At 31.9% G+C, this 15,538-nt stretch overlaps 1 protein-coding gene across 3 annotated transcripts in view; it reads left to right on the top strand.

Annotated features, from left to right (window-relative positions):
* Positions 1-808: 808 nt before the first annotated feature.
* LOC124541188 (glutamate decarboxylase) overlaps positions 809-15,538 on the top strand; it is a 49,963-nt gene continuing 35,233 nt past the window's right edge. Inside the window, exons 1-3 of one of the 3 annotated variants that reach the window (XM_047119051.1) lie at positions 809-957; positions 3,874-3,966; positions 6,385-6,460. In XM_047119051.1, the coding sequence (XP_046975007.1) occupies positions 3,901-3,966; positions 6,385-6,460 (142 nt within the window). In that variant the 5' untranslated portion in view covers positions 809-957; positions 3,874-3,900. Of the gene's footprint in view, positions 958-3,283; positions 3,533-3,873; positions 3,967-6,384; positions 6,461-15,538 lie in introns of those variants that run through there. The other 2 variants (XM_047119052.1, XM_047119054.1) reach the window with 2 other exon arrangements.

The raw sequence follows: 15,538 nt of genomic DNA, 5'->3' as shown, positions 1-15,538 counted from the left end.
ATTGAGGCCATTCAGCTTTGAGGCAGGTGGACATCATCATTAGGCATCCTGACGATTTTTTAACTTAGGTTTATTTATTTCTTGCGAGTTGCTAATAAAGCTATATTACGCGGAACTATGAGCTTATAATTAATATGTCTTATTTAAAATACACCGCGATTGAACTTAACCAATTATTTCCATTTTAATTATACATCCAAAATTTCGATAACAGTTTCATCCATGTACAAAACGCCATGTTTTCGTCAATCCAATGGCATCGCATATATTTGCTGTCAAAAGTTGTTTATTTGGCTTTTTTCTGTTATGATTGGAATAGAGTATATTCTATATGCTCTCGAGCAGTGGCGGATTTACAAATCTGGCGCTAGTAGGCTAGTAGGCTATTAAATTTTTGCCGCCCCTACTTTTTTTGCAACATTTATGATTTGTGTTCTATCGTCCTCATTACATCGGTTTTTTCCCGTTATTAGTATGATTATAAACTAGGTGATATTTCTGTCAGTTACTAGATCATTTTTCCAATCCGCTATGCAGTGACGAGTATACGCATTACGGACGTAATGTGTAACAAATTTGGTCGAAATTTTCCGCCCCTCAAAATCTGGCGCCCTAGGCTCCAGCCTACTTAGCCTATTGGTAAATCCGCCACTGTCCTCGAGATTCAGCAGACACCACGCGAATGAACAATGATCGTGACTTCGCGCCAATGACCTTCATTCGAAGACCACTCTATTATATAATAAATTATCCGTATCAAGTAAGGCACTGTGTTATCCTGAGATAAAATAATGGATAACAGATCTGTAAGATACAGATAGTTCAACGGTAGCGAGTGTGGAAGTCGTAGGTTCGATTCTAAGTGTGCTAAGATTCATCCAGAAGAAGTTTTAGACGTATTCGAATAAATCGCGAATATTTGTATTGCCACGGGACTATTTTAAATTTTACAAAAAGGTATGTGAATTGCCATATTTTTATTAATTAATTCGTTTGTGAATAAAACATATTTTTTTATTTCTGTCAAAAACCATAACGTTCGGAATTATTGTAATTCCAGTCGAGATTTAAAACTCCTTTTGATTTATTTTTCCGTCAAATTATATTATTATTAATCAATTATCTCGTGTTGACATTTAAAAAAAAGGATTAAAAATTTCTATAAAATATACTTTATTAAAATCCACATTATAAAATTAAAAATATATATATTAACTAATTATAACTACTGACTAACTTAATCTACAAAAAACAATAACAAAACAATTATAGTTAATATCTCCTAAAGGTGTACCATTCAATTTCGAAATACTAGTACTAATAATATTACAGAAAAGGGCATATGAAGTAACCTTTTGATATTAGTCCTGCATGAAAATAGTATAGATAGCTCTCGTAAACGTGAAACCGAGCGTTATCAATTGCGTGGGCGTTATAAGCTGTGACGTAAGCGAGATCTGACGTTACTTGTATGTATATGTATGTATGTACATGTATGACCTTTACAATATTAATAAAGAACTGTTCCGTATCCCACACAAGTCAAATTCAATTAAAATATACTTTATTTAATGCTACTAATCGCCCGTTTTGCTCGCGTTTTTGTGTTGTTTGTCATGTGTTTGCCAAAAAGTAGCCTATGTCCTTTCTTTAATTTCAAGTTTACTTCATACCAAATCCATTGAATTCGCTGCTGTGGTTTGTAACTGAATAACTGACAGACAGACAGAGAGAGTGTCACATTTATAATATTAATGTACATTAAATAAATGACACTTTAAAATTGTCCTGTTATAGAATTAAATTGAAAATATTTACTAAATAGTAGTGCAAGTTCTACTTAGAGGTACCAGCAATAATTTTAGTATCTTCTTTAATGAAATATATTTTTATTTTGTATAGAAATCACCAAAACACTTACCGCGTTTCTTTCTGATATATTTTATTTTGTGTCGTGTACCAATAATCTTATTTAAAGATTTTTCGATTTTATTATATTCTAATTTAAATATTAGCTGACTTTTATACTATATTACAAAGCAAGAATATATCAAATATATTATTTATAAATAATTAAATCATAAAATCGTAATTATTTAAGTAAATATATATATATACATATTTTTTTTTTTTAAAAAGGTAACACCTTAAAATACGATCGACAACAACTATTCTAAAAGGATATATATATACTATACGTAGAATTTAAGCTACCTGATAATGTCCTAACCCTGGAGCAATGTACAAAATACCTATTTGTACAAGAAATAAAAGGGTTGCCATAAAAAAAAACATTCTACACCGTTTCAAAATTAATAAAAATGTTTTCAGCGTAACGTAAAATATGTTTTGTACAGATAATAAAATGTCATGCATTTGTTCCTTTGTTCTTTTAAAAACGTAATTAAATATTTAATTATTTTTATATTATTTATCTTAATTAGTGCATAAGTAAGTTAGGATAGATTTTAATTATAATAAAGACAGTAAGAATTAAATAAAATACAGAAACGTGAAAGTCATTCCGAAAACAAAGAAAGAAACCTGGATTTGAACAAAACAAAATGGCGTTCTTTGTCAGCCATGACATTTCGAAAACAGTAAGGTTAGGTTGACCTAATTTGTTGGAATCAATAATAATATAATATTTTTCACTAATCTTCAGATTACAGTCGCCTGATATTCACAAACTTATGTTCATTTTATTACAGAAAACCTGAAAAAAAAAAAATTCAATACATGTAGAATTGTTCAGATTTTTTTATTTAATGATAAGGTAGCCCGTTATTTTTTGCGTTATTGCGTTTTTGAAAACTAACCGTTTTGTTTTGGACAAAATAACGCAAAAACGGAAAATAATTCCTCGATAAAACGACAGCATTGAAAAAGTAAAAATAACTAACAATAATATGGAGTAGTAAACGAACGGGGAAAATGATAATACCTAAATGATGAACGATAGTAAGTTTTGGAACGCAATTGAAAAATAATCTTTCGGATGCAATCTCATATCAATATTCCGCTGATTAAAATATATTCGAAATGTATATCTCTAATATTTTGATTAAAATCTCCGTCTACGATATGTAATAACATTTCGAATCATCTACGATATTCATCAGAGCGTTTTACCACAGTCAGATCGATCCCAAAATGGGGGTTGACCTGATTCCGTACCTCCTCCCATTTTAGTAAACCCCCTTCACCTACGACCTTTTCAAAGCGCATGCGCGTTTCAGACCCCAGGTCTCCCTGAAATATATACCTCAGTCACTGACCAGCTCTCGTGGCATACGCCGCTGAATATTGTCCATTAAATCATATAAAATTTCTTTATATATGAAAAACATAATTGAATTCTTACGAGAAAATCCCATTCCAAATTTAAAATTTATCAACGATCCTTTCTGTCACATAGTAATCTGTTTTTCAACGAAAAATATCTCATATAAGTAGTGTTAAATTAATCCCCTTAAATAATTATTATAAAATAAATTAATTGATAGTTAAAAAACTCGGCGGTTTACAAAAGGTTGGTATTATGTATTCAATATATGTATATAAGTATTTAGTTTTACGTAGTTTCTGTATTATCATTTTCTTTTCATCCATTTCTAAACGTACAACAAATCATTAAAAAAAAAAAACAAATAAAAACGCATTTAAAAATATCCTTAAATATTTGTAAACTAAAAATATGTATAGTTGAATGTGAAACCTAGTGTAAAATGTTTTTTTTTATTGTCATTATTGTTTAAATAATCTGTATTAGATTATTTTTTGATAAAAAAAGATGTCAGCCGTTCGTTGTGTGAAAGAACCTCACAGATAAAAAAGTCTAGTAAATTAACATATATTTTTTTCTTTTTACAGACTAAAAATAAGAAATTGAGGTTAGCAATGTCTAAGCTGACTCTGGACGGCTTTTTTTCCTACTGCAAGCAAATAGCAGAACACATACAATTGGTTCGTCCACTTTAGCCGCCATTTTGTGATCGCTGCCATATTGATTTACCGCCATCTTGTTTTTCTTGCGCTTGCATGTTACATAACATTTTTGCTTTGTAGCTTACTAATTTATTATTTAAATGATTATAAATTCTTTTATTGTAAATATTAGTTACATAATTATATTTTTTTTAAAATGATGTAATTAGAATTCATAATATTAATTCATTGTAAAAACAAACTACCCTTCCCTGCATATGCAATATTATTTTGGATTGTCTTTTAACTATCTATGTGTGTAAAATTGTGCCGTCTCAAATCGGTTGCATTTAAAATATATAACGGTAAATATTTGAACATATCGATCTTAAGTTTGAACGTATTTTAAAAAAAAAACGGTGTATTTGAGTTGCATTCGTTATGCGAAAATACCATCTTCGTTTGTCAAAAATCAAAATGTTATCTCATGGAAATTATGATCACTGTTAAAATTTACTCGACGACGCCTTGTGTCAAAATCCTGAACAGATATATTAGCAATACATTTTTTTTATTTGCGTAACTAACCAAGGACAAAGGACTCGAATGATGGATGATAATTTTTTTTAATTTACATGCCGAAAATTTGCCAAATGATATCTGAAATAGAAAATCGCGATTGAAGTAGATTATTAAGTGGAGATTACAGTAGCAAACAAGAGATTAGAACTTGAGCACAGAACCATTATCATTTTTTTTCTGTTTGACGTGTGACTGTAAGATTTTTGTTTATGTTCTGAATCGCGCTTTCGTTTGGTCATGTCAAACTTGCTTAAACTTACCAGGTGTAACTAACTCTCACAAGGTGTATCGACATCCTGTTCATGGAAGACATATCAACTGAAGACTATGATCTTTATAAACGCGAGGACGATAGGACCTAATTAGAACATTGTTCTATGTCCAATTTCGTGGAATATAACTTTGCCGGTCAGATATTCGAAAACTTGAAAATAAACTGGTGTTTTTTCATTTCAATTGGGCTGAAGATTTTAACTCGACCGAATCCGCAAACATCTCCAATTTAAATTCACGTGAATATTTAGATATTTAACGGTCTGTTTATTTGGAAAATCATTAGAATGCAATATAAATAAATCAACCCGTAAAACAGACATGGTATTCAATGGTCTGATTCGATCCTACTCTGGCTAAACGAGACAGTGTACAACCACAAGTAACATAATATTGCCCAACGTTGGCGACGAATTGGTGATGCAGGGATTCCTTAATAAATCTTACAGCGCCAGCGTTTATGGCCACTGACCAATTATCACCACTGTAAAAAAAACAGATTACGTGTAGTTTTTGTTGATTTACATAAGCACGTTTAATTGAGAAAGAGAGCTACTTCACTTTCTGATGAAATTTGTAAACTGACGGTAGTTTGACATTTTATGTTATCCTGTGCAGTGGCGTGTCAAAGTGCTCATTGAATAAAATATAATTTGAAATGTTGACGATCTTTTTCAAAAAGATCAATACTGTAATTATATAGGATCTAACTATCTAATTATATAGGATCTATTTTCACGCTAAATCGATTTAGATGTAGATTTATATGGAGATAGTTTGACTCTCGGAGGTTTTCATTTACCCTTCGAGGGCGTAAAGTTACGGAGTTTCCGTTTGTGTGCTTTCAGTAAAATTTTCCAAATTTAAAAGTAAAGCTGAGGCTAACCATATAGTATGAAATATGTAAGAGTATTTAATTATTTGTAATGCATTTCTTGTGATAGGTACATTTAACTGTACAACTGTGTTTTCAACTAAACTGTTTAGTGCTAAACATTTAACACGGTTTTAATTCTTTATAAGTGGTTTTTAAAGCTAATATAGAAATAATACGAAACGGTTACAATCTAAAAATAAAGATGTATAAAAATAATTTAAATTTAGTTGAGATGACGTCATAGTATTCTTTTGATGATTCTATTTCGTGCTCAGTTTACGACATTTTATGACGTCACAAACATAACCAAGATGGCGCGTATTCTGACATCACGTCATATTCTTTTTGAACTATGAATAATTATATAAAAAATAGTTACATTTTGAAATAAAAACGAAAAAATAAAAAAACCGTTTTACAGACATTCCGTGCTATTTGTACTTTATATTCCGATAAAGACTAAATGGGTTTTATTTAAGATTATTAAAGTGTTCATTTACGTATTGATCGTGTAAAACAATATCTGCTAATATCAATAATTGCGTTTTAACAAAGAAATGTATTGCAAGTAAGCGTTCATGCGAAGAATCTTAAAACACATAAAAAAACTATAACAATGATAATAACATCATATAATTTGCCAAGCTTATATGCTTCAGTCGTGAATTGTGTTTTTTTATTTCTATATATAGTACATATATTTGAATTTGCTTCTTTGTTCATAGGGTGAAAGGATGGCTTCACTTTCCGGTCAGAGTACTCCGAAACTAACATCCGGTGTTGGCAACCTCTATTATGACTGTAAGTATATTTTTTGTCTATTTCGCTTCGTCGTATATTAAATTATTAAACCCGAGATGGAGTGGTCAGTACGCGTGTATTTTGACCGATGATCGCGGGTTGAAACCCAGGTAGGATCCACTGAATATTCATGTGCTTAATTTGTGTTTATAATTCATCTCGTGCTCGGCGGTGAAGGCATACATCGTGGAAACCTGCATGTATCTATGTATCTATTTTATAGGCACATATACCGCGTTTTACATATTTTACATATTTTCTGGATTTATATTGGCATTTGCGCTTGACAATCATAATGTTATGCTGCTGAGCTGATGATGGAAGGTGTAATTCCTCAATTACTAGGAGTTACGAAATAGTTCTTTCAACATAATTATATGTATTTATACTCCCCTTCGTAGATTTTATGGAGAGAAGTACAGGTTCACTAAACATTTCTTTTGTGTACTATGTAGTGATGGAACTCCTAAACGGCTCTCAGTTAGGGTGCAATATGGGGCAGAATTTCTCACTGTCTTTAATCTAATTTTGTGTATGTGATGTGATGTCATATGATGCACGACATATAGTAGCTCTTTTGCAAAGTTTTTTTACTGAGGTCGATTACAGCTCTTTCGAGGGTCCTCCTGATTAAAATGAACTGAAAAATATTAGACTATTAAAAAATCGATTTACGATTACATAATGTAGTTATAATTTAGCAATAATTATAACTAAATCTAATATTTGGAGTCGGTGTCTAAAAAATATTTTGACTACGCAATTATTTTATATTCATTTGTTTTAAAATAGTGTTTTGTTTGAAGTCGGTTTTTCTTTTTGTTCAATTTTTACTTGATGGTAGGGCTTTGTGCAAGCCCGTCTGGATAGGTACCACAAAGAGCCTATACCAGTAGCTTACCCTAACTATTAAAAAAAAACAATAACAATATCCTCAGCAAATTTGAATATAGAACATTATTATGATTTAAATACTTTAATTTTTCATTTCGAACGAATAACTATGAATATATTTCAATATTTTTAAACGAAAAATACATACAAATATATTTTGTACTTATATGAAAAAAGTAACAATACCCTATTAAAATATATATTATTGACACAGTCTATGACATAGTCTATCTAGTTATCTACCCCCAATGATACCCGTAATTTCCTCCACACGCCCCCGGACGTCGCGATAAGCTGACACGATTATGATGTAACTTTAGACTGTCATATCTTTATTAATAAATCATTGCATTAAATTCAATTCACAAGCCACAACCCTTAACCCCAGTAGTTATAACACATGAATATTATTCGAAGATATTGGGTTCAACACCAGAAAAGTACCGCTGAATTTTCTTGTACTTAATTTGTGTTTATTATTAAGATATCATCATAAGATATGACGCACGCAGTTAAGTGTAAGTCTGCATAATGTGATCTTTGGATACAAAATTTATTTTTAAGAAGAGAAGAGGCCTAAACTCAGCAGTAAAAGTGGAATGAGGTCTAATACGCCTCGTATGCGTCTCCCTTGCGATGCGGCTAAGAAAAACATAGACTTCTCTGTATTACGGAGAATGTAACGTCTGCTGGATAAATATATTTATATGATGCCTATTGAAAACCTCGTATTAAGTAATACGGGGTCTCCTTGACCATGAAGATATAAGATTCGATCACATCACATCGAATTATAGTTTCTTAAACGTTACGGGGTCTAATAAGCCCCGTACCGCAAAAATGGCAAATTAAAAAAACGATTTATTTTGCTAGTTCTTCATAGATCTGAGGTGGTAGATTTTTGACTATCAAAAGGCAAAATCAATTTTTTTTTAAATATAAGACAACATCACATACATTACTCTGATCCAAATGTAAATAGCTAGCACTCGTGCTATGGAAAATCAAAAGTAACGACGATACCACAAACACAGACCCAAGACAACATAGAAAACTAATGATAATCTACATCGACTCGGCCGGGAATACTATGAAAACCGGTGTACACAGCACTCGACCACGGATACCGTCAATTATGACGTCATATCTCTGGGCTGCCATTATTGTAACTATTGTGAGTTAATAACGAAATAACTCTTTCACACAAAACTTCTTTATCATAAGGCCGCACTGAGCGCAGTCCCCCGATCTCAGGGGACCTCCGAAATCCCGATACTAGATTCGTCTATAGTGTATTTCTTTTCTATTTGTTTGTTTGATGTATTGAAATAAAACTAGTTAGAACGGATTTGAATCGCGTATATTAATAATCTTAAACGTCCCAACGTTTCGAGCACTTTACAGCGTTCGTGGTCACGGGTAGACTGAGGTGACGTTTGTCTATTTAAAGTATAAAAGAAATATTATTTACAACTACCGCCAACGATTTCTTAATAATTCGTAATAATCGAAAATTTAAGACAACGTTGTTTGATTTATCTCAACAAAAATGTTAAGAGAATAATGTCGTTCACAGCTGAAGGACTTAAAAAAAACCGATACTTTAAAGTGAATTTATTTTAATTTACAAACTTCTTTATTAATACTAATTTAATTAGACTACTCCATGTGTTGAGGTTGAAACACAGAATGCCCTCAGAACCGAATTATTATAAAATTATATTAATACTTTTCTTAATTCTAAGAGACACAGAAATTATAATGAAAGATCGGTGTGGTCCGTTGCTGGGCGGCGTGATGTTGCGCAAGGGTTGATGGTAGTGGGCCGTCGTCGGTGGTCTAAACGCGTCTCGGCAAACGTAGTGTAGGACGTCCTCAGGCACGGTGGAGTGACGATATACGCAAGGCGGCAGGCAGGAGCTGGATGCGAGTAGCCGGAGAAAGACCACAGTGGCGTGCACTGGGAGAGGCCTATGTCCAGCAGTGGACAAAAACGGGCTGATGATGAATGATGATGATGATGAATGATGAAATGAATTGTCAACTAGCAACACTGGGCGCTAATAATGATTATTTTTGATTGATTGATGTATCTCAGTTTCGACTGACAACACTGAGCGTCAATAGTAATTGCCAATTCTGTGTTTTAGTTGCGCTAATATTTAATTTTTTTATGGGTGTATCTAAAATATATGTTAAATCAAATCAAATCAAAATATACTTTATTCAAGTAGCACGAAGTAGTACGAAACACCTTTTAATCGTCATTTAACAACTATGTATATATCGGAAAGTAGATTCTACCGAGAAGAACCGGTAACAAACTCAGTAGCTACTCTTTCTCAACATTTAAAAATACAATCATATTAGTTAAATACTATTACATATGTATGTAATATATCCTGCCTGTAAGTCCACAATTATTAATTTCACGCTTTTTTATCGTCTGTATAATCAATACGACAATGTTTAAAAAGGCTATGGCAAAGCCGCAGATTCAGATAGTATATAATAAATTCATTTTAAATTTAACCCATCCACATAAATATATTATTATAATGCGTTTATCAGTAATTAATTATGAAAAAAAGTCAAGTAAAGACAATGTCATAAAATTAAAACCTTTCAAATGTTTTCAAAGGTCTACGGAAAAAATAGTAACAGCCAAATGCACTTACATTCAATCAGTGTATAATTAATTACAGGATGACGGTTTAAAACAGCACAATTAATCAACGCCTTGAATCCCGCAACAGACCTGCGGTACCCTTAACAACATTAATTGACTCAATCAAAACTTTACTTTTAATACTTGATTTTCCTTCGCAGTTGTTACTGAAAAATGCAATAAATGCTAATTTTTAAACGATTAAATTATATAACTGATGTAAAGTATTAAAAAATCTTGTATAATCTTGTAAAGGGATAAATTTCGATTAAATCATATCGAGGTTCAGCTTTTCAAACGTTACGGGGTCTAGTAATTAAATATAGCGTAGGTCTTGCCCCGTATCGGTATTATGATAGTTTTCATACGAAGTCTTAAACGCCCCATATCGAAGGAATAGCAAAATGATACCTCATCAAACGTGTTAACTGTCAGAAAAATGTTAATTCTTTTTTTTTATGGAATAGGTTGGCGAACGAGCATGTGGGCCATCTGATGGTAAGTGGTTACCATCATCCATAGACAATGACGCTGTAAGAAATATTAACTATTCCTTACATCGTCTATGCGCCACCAACCTTCGGAACTAAGATGCCATGTCCCTTGTGCCTGTAGTTACAGTCTCTGTGGGTGGTACCTACCCAGGCGGGCTTGCACAAAGCCCTACCACCAAGTTCTTCCTTGTGTAATTTCATATAAATTTTGCCACATATGTATTCCACCAACCCGCATTGGAACAGCGTAATGGAACATGTTCCAAAACCTTCTACACAAAGGGCGAGGAGGCCTTAGCCCAGCAGTGGGAAATTTACAGGCTGTTGGTGTAGTTAGGTTTTAACAGTTCTAACCACTGGGTTATCTCGGCTCTTCTCTTTTACAATTCAATATAATCAAACATTCATATCTTAAACTGTTGAAATAATCGGATAATAAATAATTTCGTGTCCGTAACCTTATCTGGAATCGATAAAGTAATATACAAGCATACATAGCTATATGAAGATTAAATAGGCAGATATCTAAAACCTGGTTTAAAGCCAGGCAAGAAAATTAACTTTTAGTTTACAATTCATCTCGTGTAAAGGAAATAATCGCGAAACGTATAATACGAAACAACGTAGCATCGGCAATATTAGTAAAACCGATCTCATCCGAATTAAATACGCTATCCTAAATTATAAATATTTATGCGAATATGATATTTACAAAAACCTTATCACTCGTAATATCATATGACCTAAAATATTCGTCAATTTGACACGTCGATTTACATGCACTTGCTTTTTCGGGTTGAACTAATGCGAAAATCTATAGCGACGAATGGCGCGATAGGGAGCTATTTCTATTTATATGTATTTTTACCCCAAAGGAAAGGAAACCTTTGTAGTACACAATTAACGACTAATTCTACATTTTTACTTTTCATATCGTGTAATATAATAATGGTAAAAAGTCAATTTTACTAATGAACAAACCATAATCAATTAAATCTAATAAAATTTCATATTATAATAAATATGAGACAACCTCACCTACATTACTCTGATCCCAATGTAAGTAGCTAAAGCACTTGTATTATGGAAAATCAGAAGTAACGACGGTACCACAAATACCCAAACGCAAGACAATATAGAAAACTAATGATAATCTACATCGACTGGGCCGGGAATCGAGCCCGGAACCTAGGAGTGGTTTACCCATGAAACCGGTGTAGATACCACTCGACCACAGAGGTCGTCAAAGGTATGAAGCAAACTTGAACTCCAAACAAGGACATAGGCTACTTTTTATCTTGACGCATGACAACCAACACCCTAAAACGCGAACAAACCCGCGTGCGTCTACTAGTTAAATATGTATCATAAATTCTAATACAAATAAAAATAATAAGATACCTAATTCATTACGAGTTTCGTAATAAATTGTTACATAATATGGAAAGATTACTCGATGGGGTCACAAATACCCATGGAGGGGAGTTGATCCTGCCTCTCTCGCGGTAATGACCGGGTTTAACTCAAATCCCTTATTTGTTAGGGCATTGTCTCAGTAACGGAACGTTGAATGATGTATGTTGATTAAGATTTTTTTAGACGAGATTGTTTTTTTATATTCTTTCATTATTTACGAGCAAAAATATGGCAAAATTGTGGTCTCCCCGGTCGGTCTGTTTTGATATGACGTACTGACAAACAGCAGAATACTCGTTTGGTTGTAACGGGGTGTAAATTAGCACTACTGGGACGAATTTTGAAAAATGGGTGATGAAACTTTGTATGAAAATTCGTCCCATCTTGTGTTAGAAATCAATATTTAGTATTACGTAACGAGTTAAAGACAGTTAACTTTATTGACAATTCATCTCCTAAAAAATATGAATACAATAGGATGAAAATTCGTTTATTCTTGGAAGTTAACGGAAGTCGAGATACGAAAATACAGGTTTAACTCTATATTTAATGACAATGTTTTTTTGAAAATTCATCCCCATGGCGGTGAAATTGGGAATGGATTACATATATATGTTTAATTCAACCTGTGAGGTTTCATTGCAAGGACATTGTTAATTTTTGAATGGATGGATGTTTGTAACTCAGTCACTTCAGAACGGCTGAACGGATTTGAATGAAATTTCACATATGGATAGATTATAATCTGTAATAGCAAAACCTCAGAAGGAAATTGTGTAAAATTATAATATCTACATCGAATTGTAACTAGAAATAATTTAGCATAGTTCCTCTTGATAATAAAAAAAAATGTGATCGTTAAGTAAGACACATTCACAATTTTAAATATACCATAAATAACAGAGAAAAACTGTTAAAAAAAATCTATACCCCATCTAAATCCTCATGAGCCGGGTCTATCAATCCTCGCTAGGGATACAAAGGATGGGCATTTAATACCGCTATGAAGGGGCCTTTCTGATCACCGACAGAATTTGAGGGTTATATTGTTTATTTAAATGGTGTTTTTTTTTAATACAGTTAATGTATTCAGTTTTTAAATTTTGATCATATATTGTTGATCTACAAGGCAATTCAAATAGTTTATTAGTATCTGAATAAGTTGGTACCTATATGTTTTTTTTTGAATGAAAGAATTTTTTTTTAAAAGATATAATAAAATCTAAATAAACTTTATTCAAGCAGGCTTTTACAAGCACTTTTGAATCGTCATTTTACAGTTAAGTTATGCTACCACCGGTACGGAAAGTAGATTCTAACGAGAAGAACCGGCTCAGTAGTTACTCTTTTTCAACATTTAAAAAATACAATCATATTAGTTACTACAATTATTTAAATTTATATATCAATAATTTTTAATTAATGTTAATATTATACATTAGTCCTATTTTTATGTTTGTGGACTAGTGTTACCAGATATAATTATTTAGTGATTTTATAAACAATTTATTTATTAATAAGTACGATTATCAGTCTTCGTAGAAAAGTTAAAAAAAACATGTTTTTCACTTTTTTATATTTTAAAGAGAATAATAGCGAGCGAATTTCACTGTTAACCCTGGCGTGTCTAAAGTTCTAAGTGAAATTCCTGACATCGCTGGGGTCGGTCCGGCCCCTATCGGTATGCTGTAATTATTTCTGTTGAAATATGTCCGTGCAGTCTTTGAATTCTCAAAAGAACATTTTTCGTACAGATAAAAAATACTGTGTAATAAAAAAGGGTTTTAATTTAAAAATTAAATGAAAGTAAGAATTAAAGTGGATATAAGTAGTGAGGTAGAATATTGTTGTTTTCAACCGACTTCAAAAAGAAGGAAGTCATCAATTCGTCTGTATATATTTTTTTATAAATAATGATATATTAATCAAGTAATATTTCTTGTGCACAAAATAGCAGAGTTATATAATCTAAGGTATATTTATCTGAAATTCTTGATCGATTGAAATAGGTTATATATGTTTAATAATAAACATGTAAACAGCGTTACATAAAAACCGTAAAACGAAAAAACAACAAATCTTTGGAAGAGGAATGGAATATTCTACCCTGTAATGTATAATTTACAGTTATTTTACATGAATTATCTGTAATTTCAATATAAAAAAGTCGACATATAAGGGTTTTAATACACAAGATAGTTTGCAAATAAATAAGTGAAAAACCATTTGCAACGCAAAGCTCTCGAAATGTACAACTCAAGAGCAATCGGCTTATGACGTCCAAAACATAAGTTCATACTAAATCTCATCTTTTCTATCCCATGGACCATTCAATATATAAAATACACCTTATTTCATATACATAAGGTTCAATTTTCAATAATGATGTTCTTTTTCGAGGGTAACATCTGGATTGCAGTGTAATGCTTGACAAATAAATTTTCCTCCTACAGGGGTTAGTGAATGTTTGATAAAATATATGATGTTTATCGAAAATGTGTCTTGAGGTAATAGTATTTGAATTCAAAATTGTTTGATAGCTGCCATTGATAATAAAATAAATGGAAGCGTCTTTAAAAATGATTTCGGTTTCTCTATTATTGCATACATAATATTAATTATTTGAGAAAAACCTCTTGGATACTAGAACGAAATCGTTATTTAAAAATAAGTTAAAAGAACATACTACTATTATATTAGTTTTACAAAACTATTAACGAAAGACTAATGTCATTAACATTAGACAATTCAAATACATTTACAAGTATGTTATGTCAGTTTACAATGACAATTATAAAAAAAAGTGTTTGAAATCTGAGTGAATTGTATTAAACAATTAAAAAATAAAATAAAAAAGGTTGTATATCAATGTATGGACATCGCAAGCGTGCGAGTGACGGGAGAATGATAGTATTAAGGATTATAACAGCTGGGGTCTGAGAGACCGCGGCGTCGGAGGGACAGTGTTGAGAGTTGTAAACGCTAATAGGTTGAATTACTATTTAATTTAAATACTCACTTGATGGTTACGTGGGCAACAGTTGAAGGCATTATTAAATTATGATGTGGTATCATAAAAAAAATTACCTAATAAAGATTTAATTGAAGCTTTAATACAGTGCGGGCAAACATATTGATAAAAGTTTATTTCAAATCTATACGTGTAATAAAATAGGAGTGTCTTTTTGTTATATTGAATTACCACTTTTTAATATATAATTTTTTACAACTTATGTCTATCTGTTTGTTCCGGCTAATCTCTGGAACTGCTGGATCAATTTTCACGGGACTTTAACTGGCAGATAGCTGTTGTAATAAGGAGTAATGTAGGCTAAAGCAATAACGTTTTTGTTAAATTCAAACACGCACTAAGTTGCGGACACAGCTAGTAATATTATAAATGTGAAAGTAACTCTGTCTGTCTGTCTGTCTTTCGCCCTTCATGACCAAACCCCTGAACCGAATTTGATAAAATTTTGTACGAAGCAAACTTAAGCTCCGAGAAAGGACATAGACTGCTTTTGACTAACCCATGACAACCAACACCCTAAAACAAAAGTCGCGAGTGGCTAATAGCTGGTTATAAAACAGCTGGAATAAATCATA

This window comes from Vanessa cardui, chromosome 27 (assembly GCF_905220365.1).
Source record: "Vanessa cardui chromosome 27, ilVanCard2.1, whole genome shotgun sequence".
Taxonomy (NCBI): domain Eukaryota; kingdom Metazoa; phylum Arthropoda; class Insecta; order Lepidoptera; family Nymphalidae; genus Vanessa; species Vanessa cardui.
The sequence above is the reverse complement of the archived record's forward strand: the minus strand, read 5'-3'. Positions and strand labels throughout refer to the sequence as shown.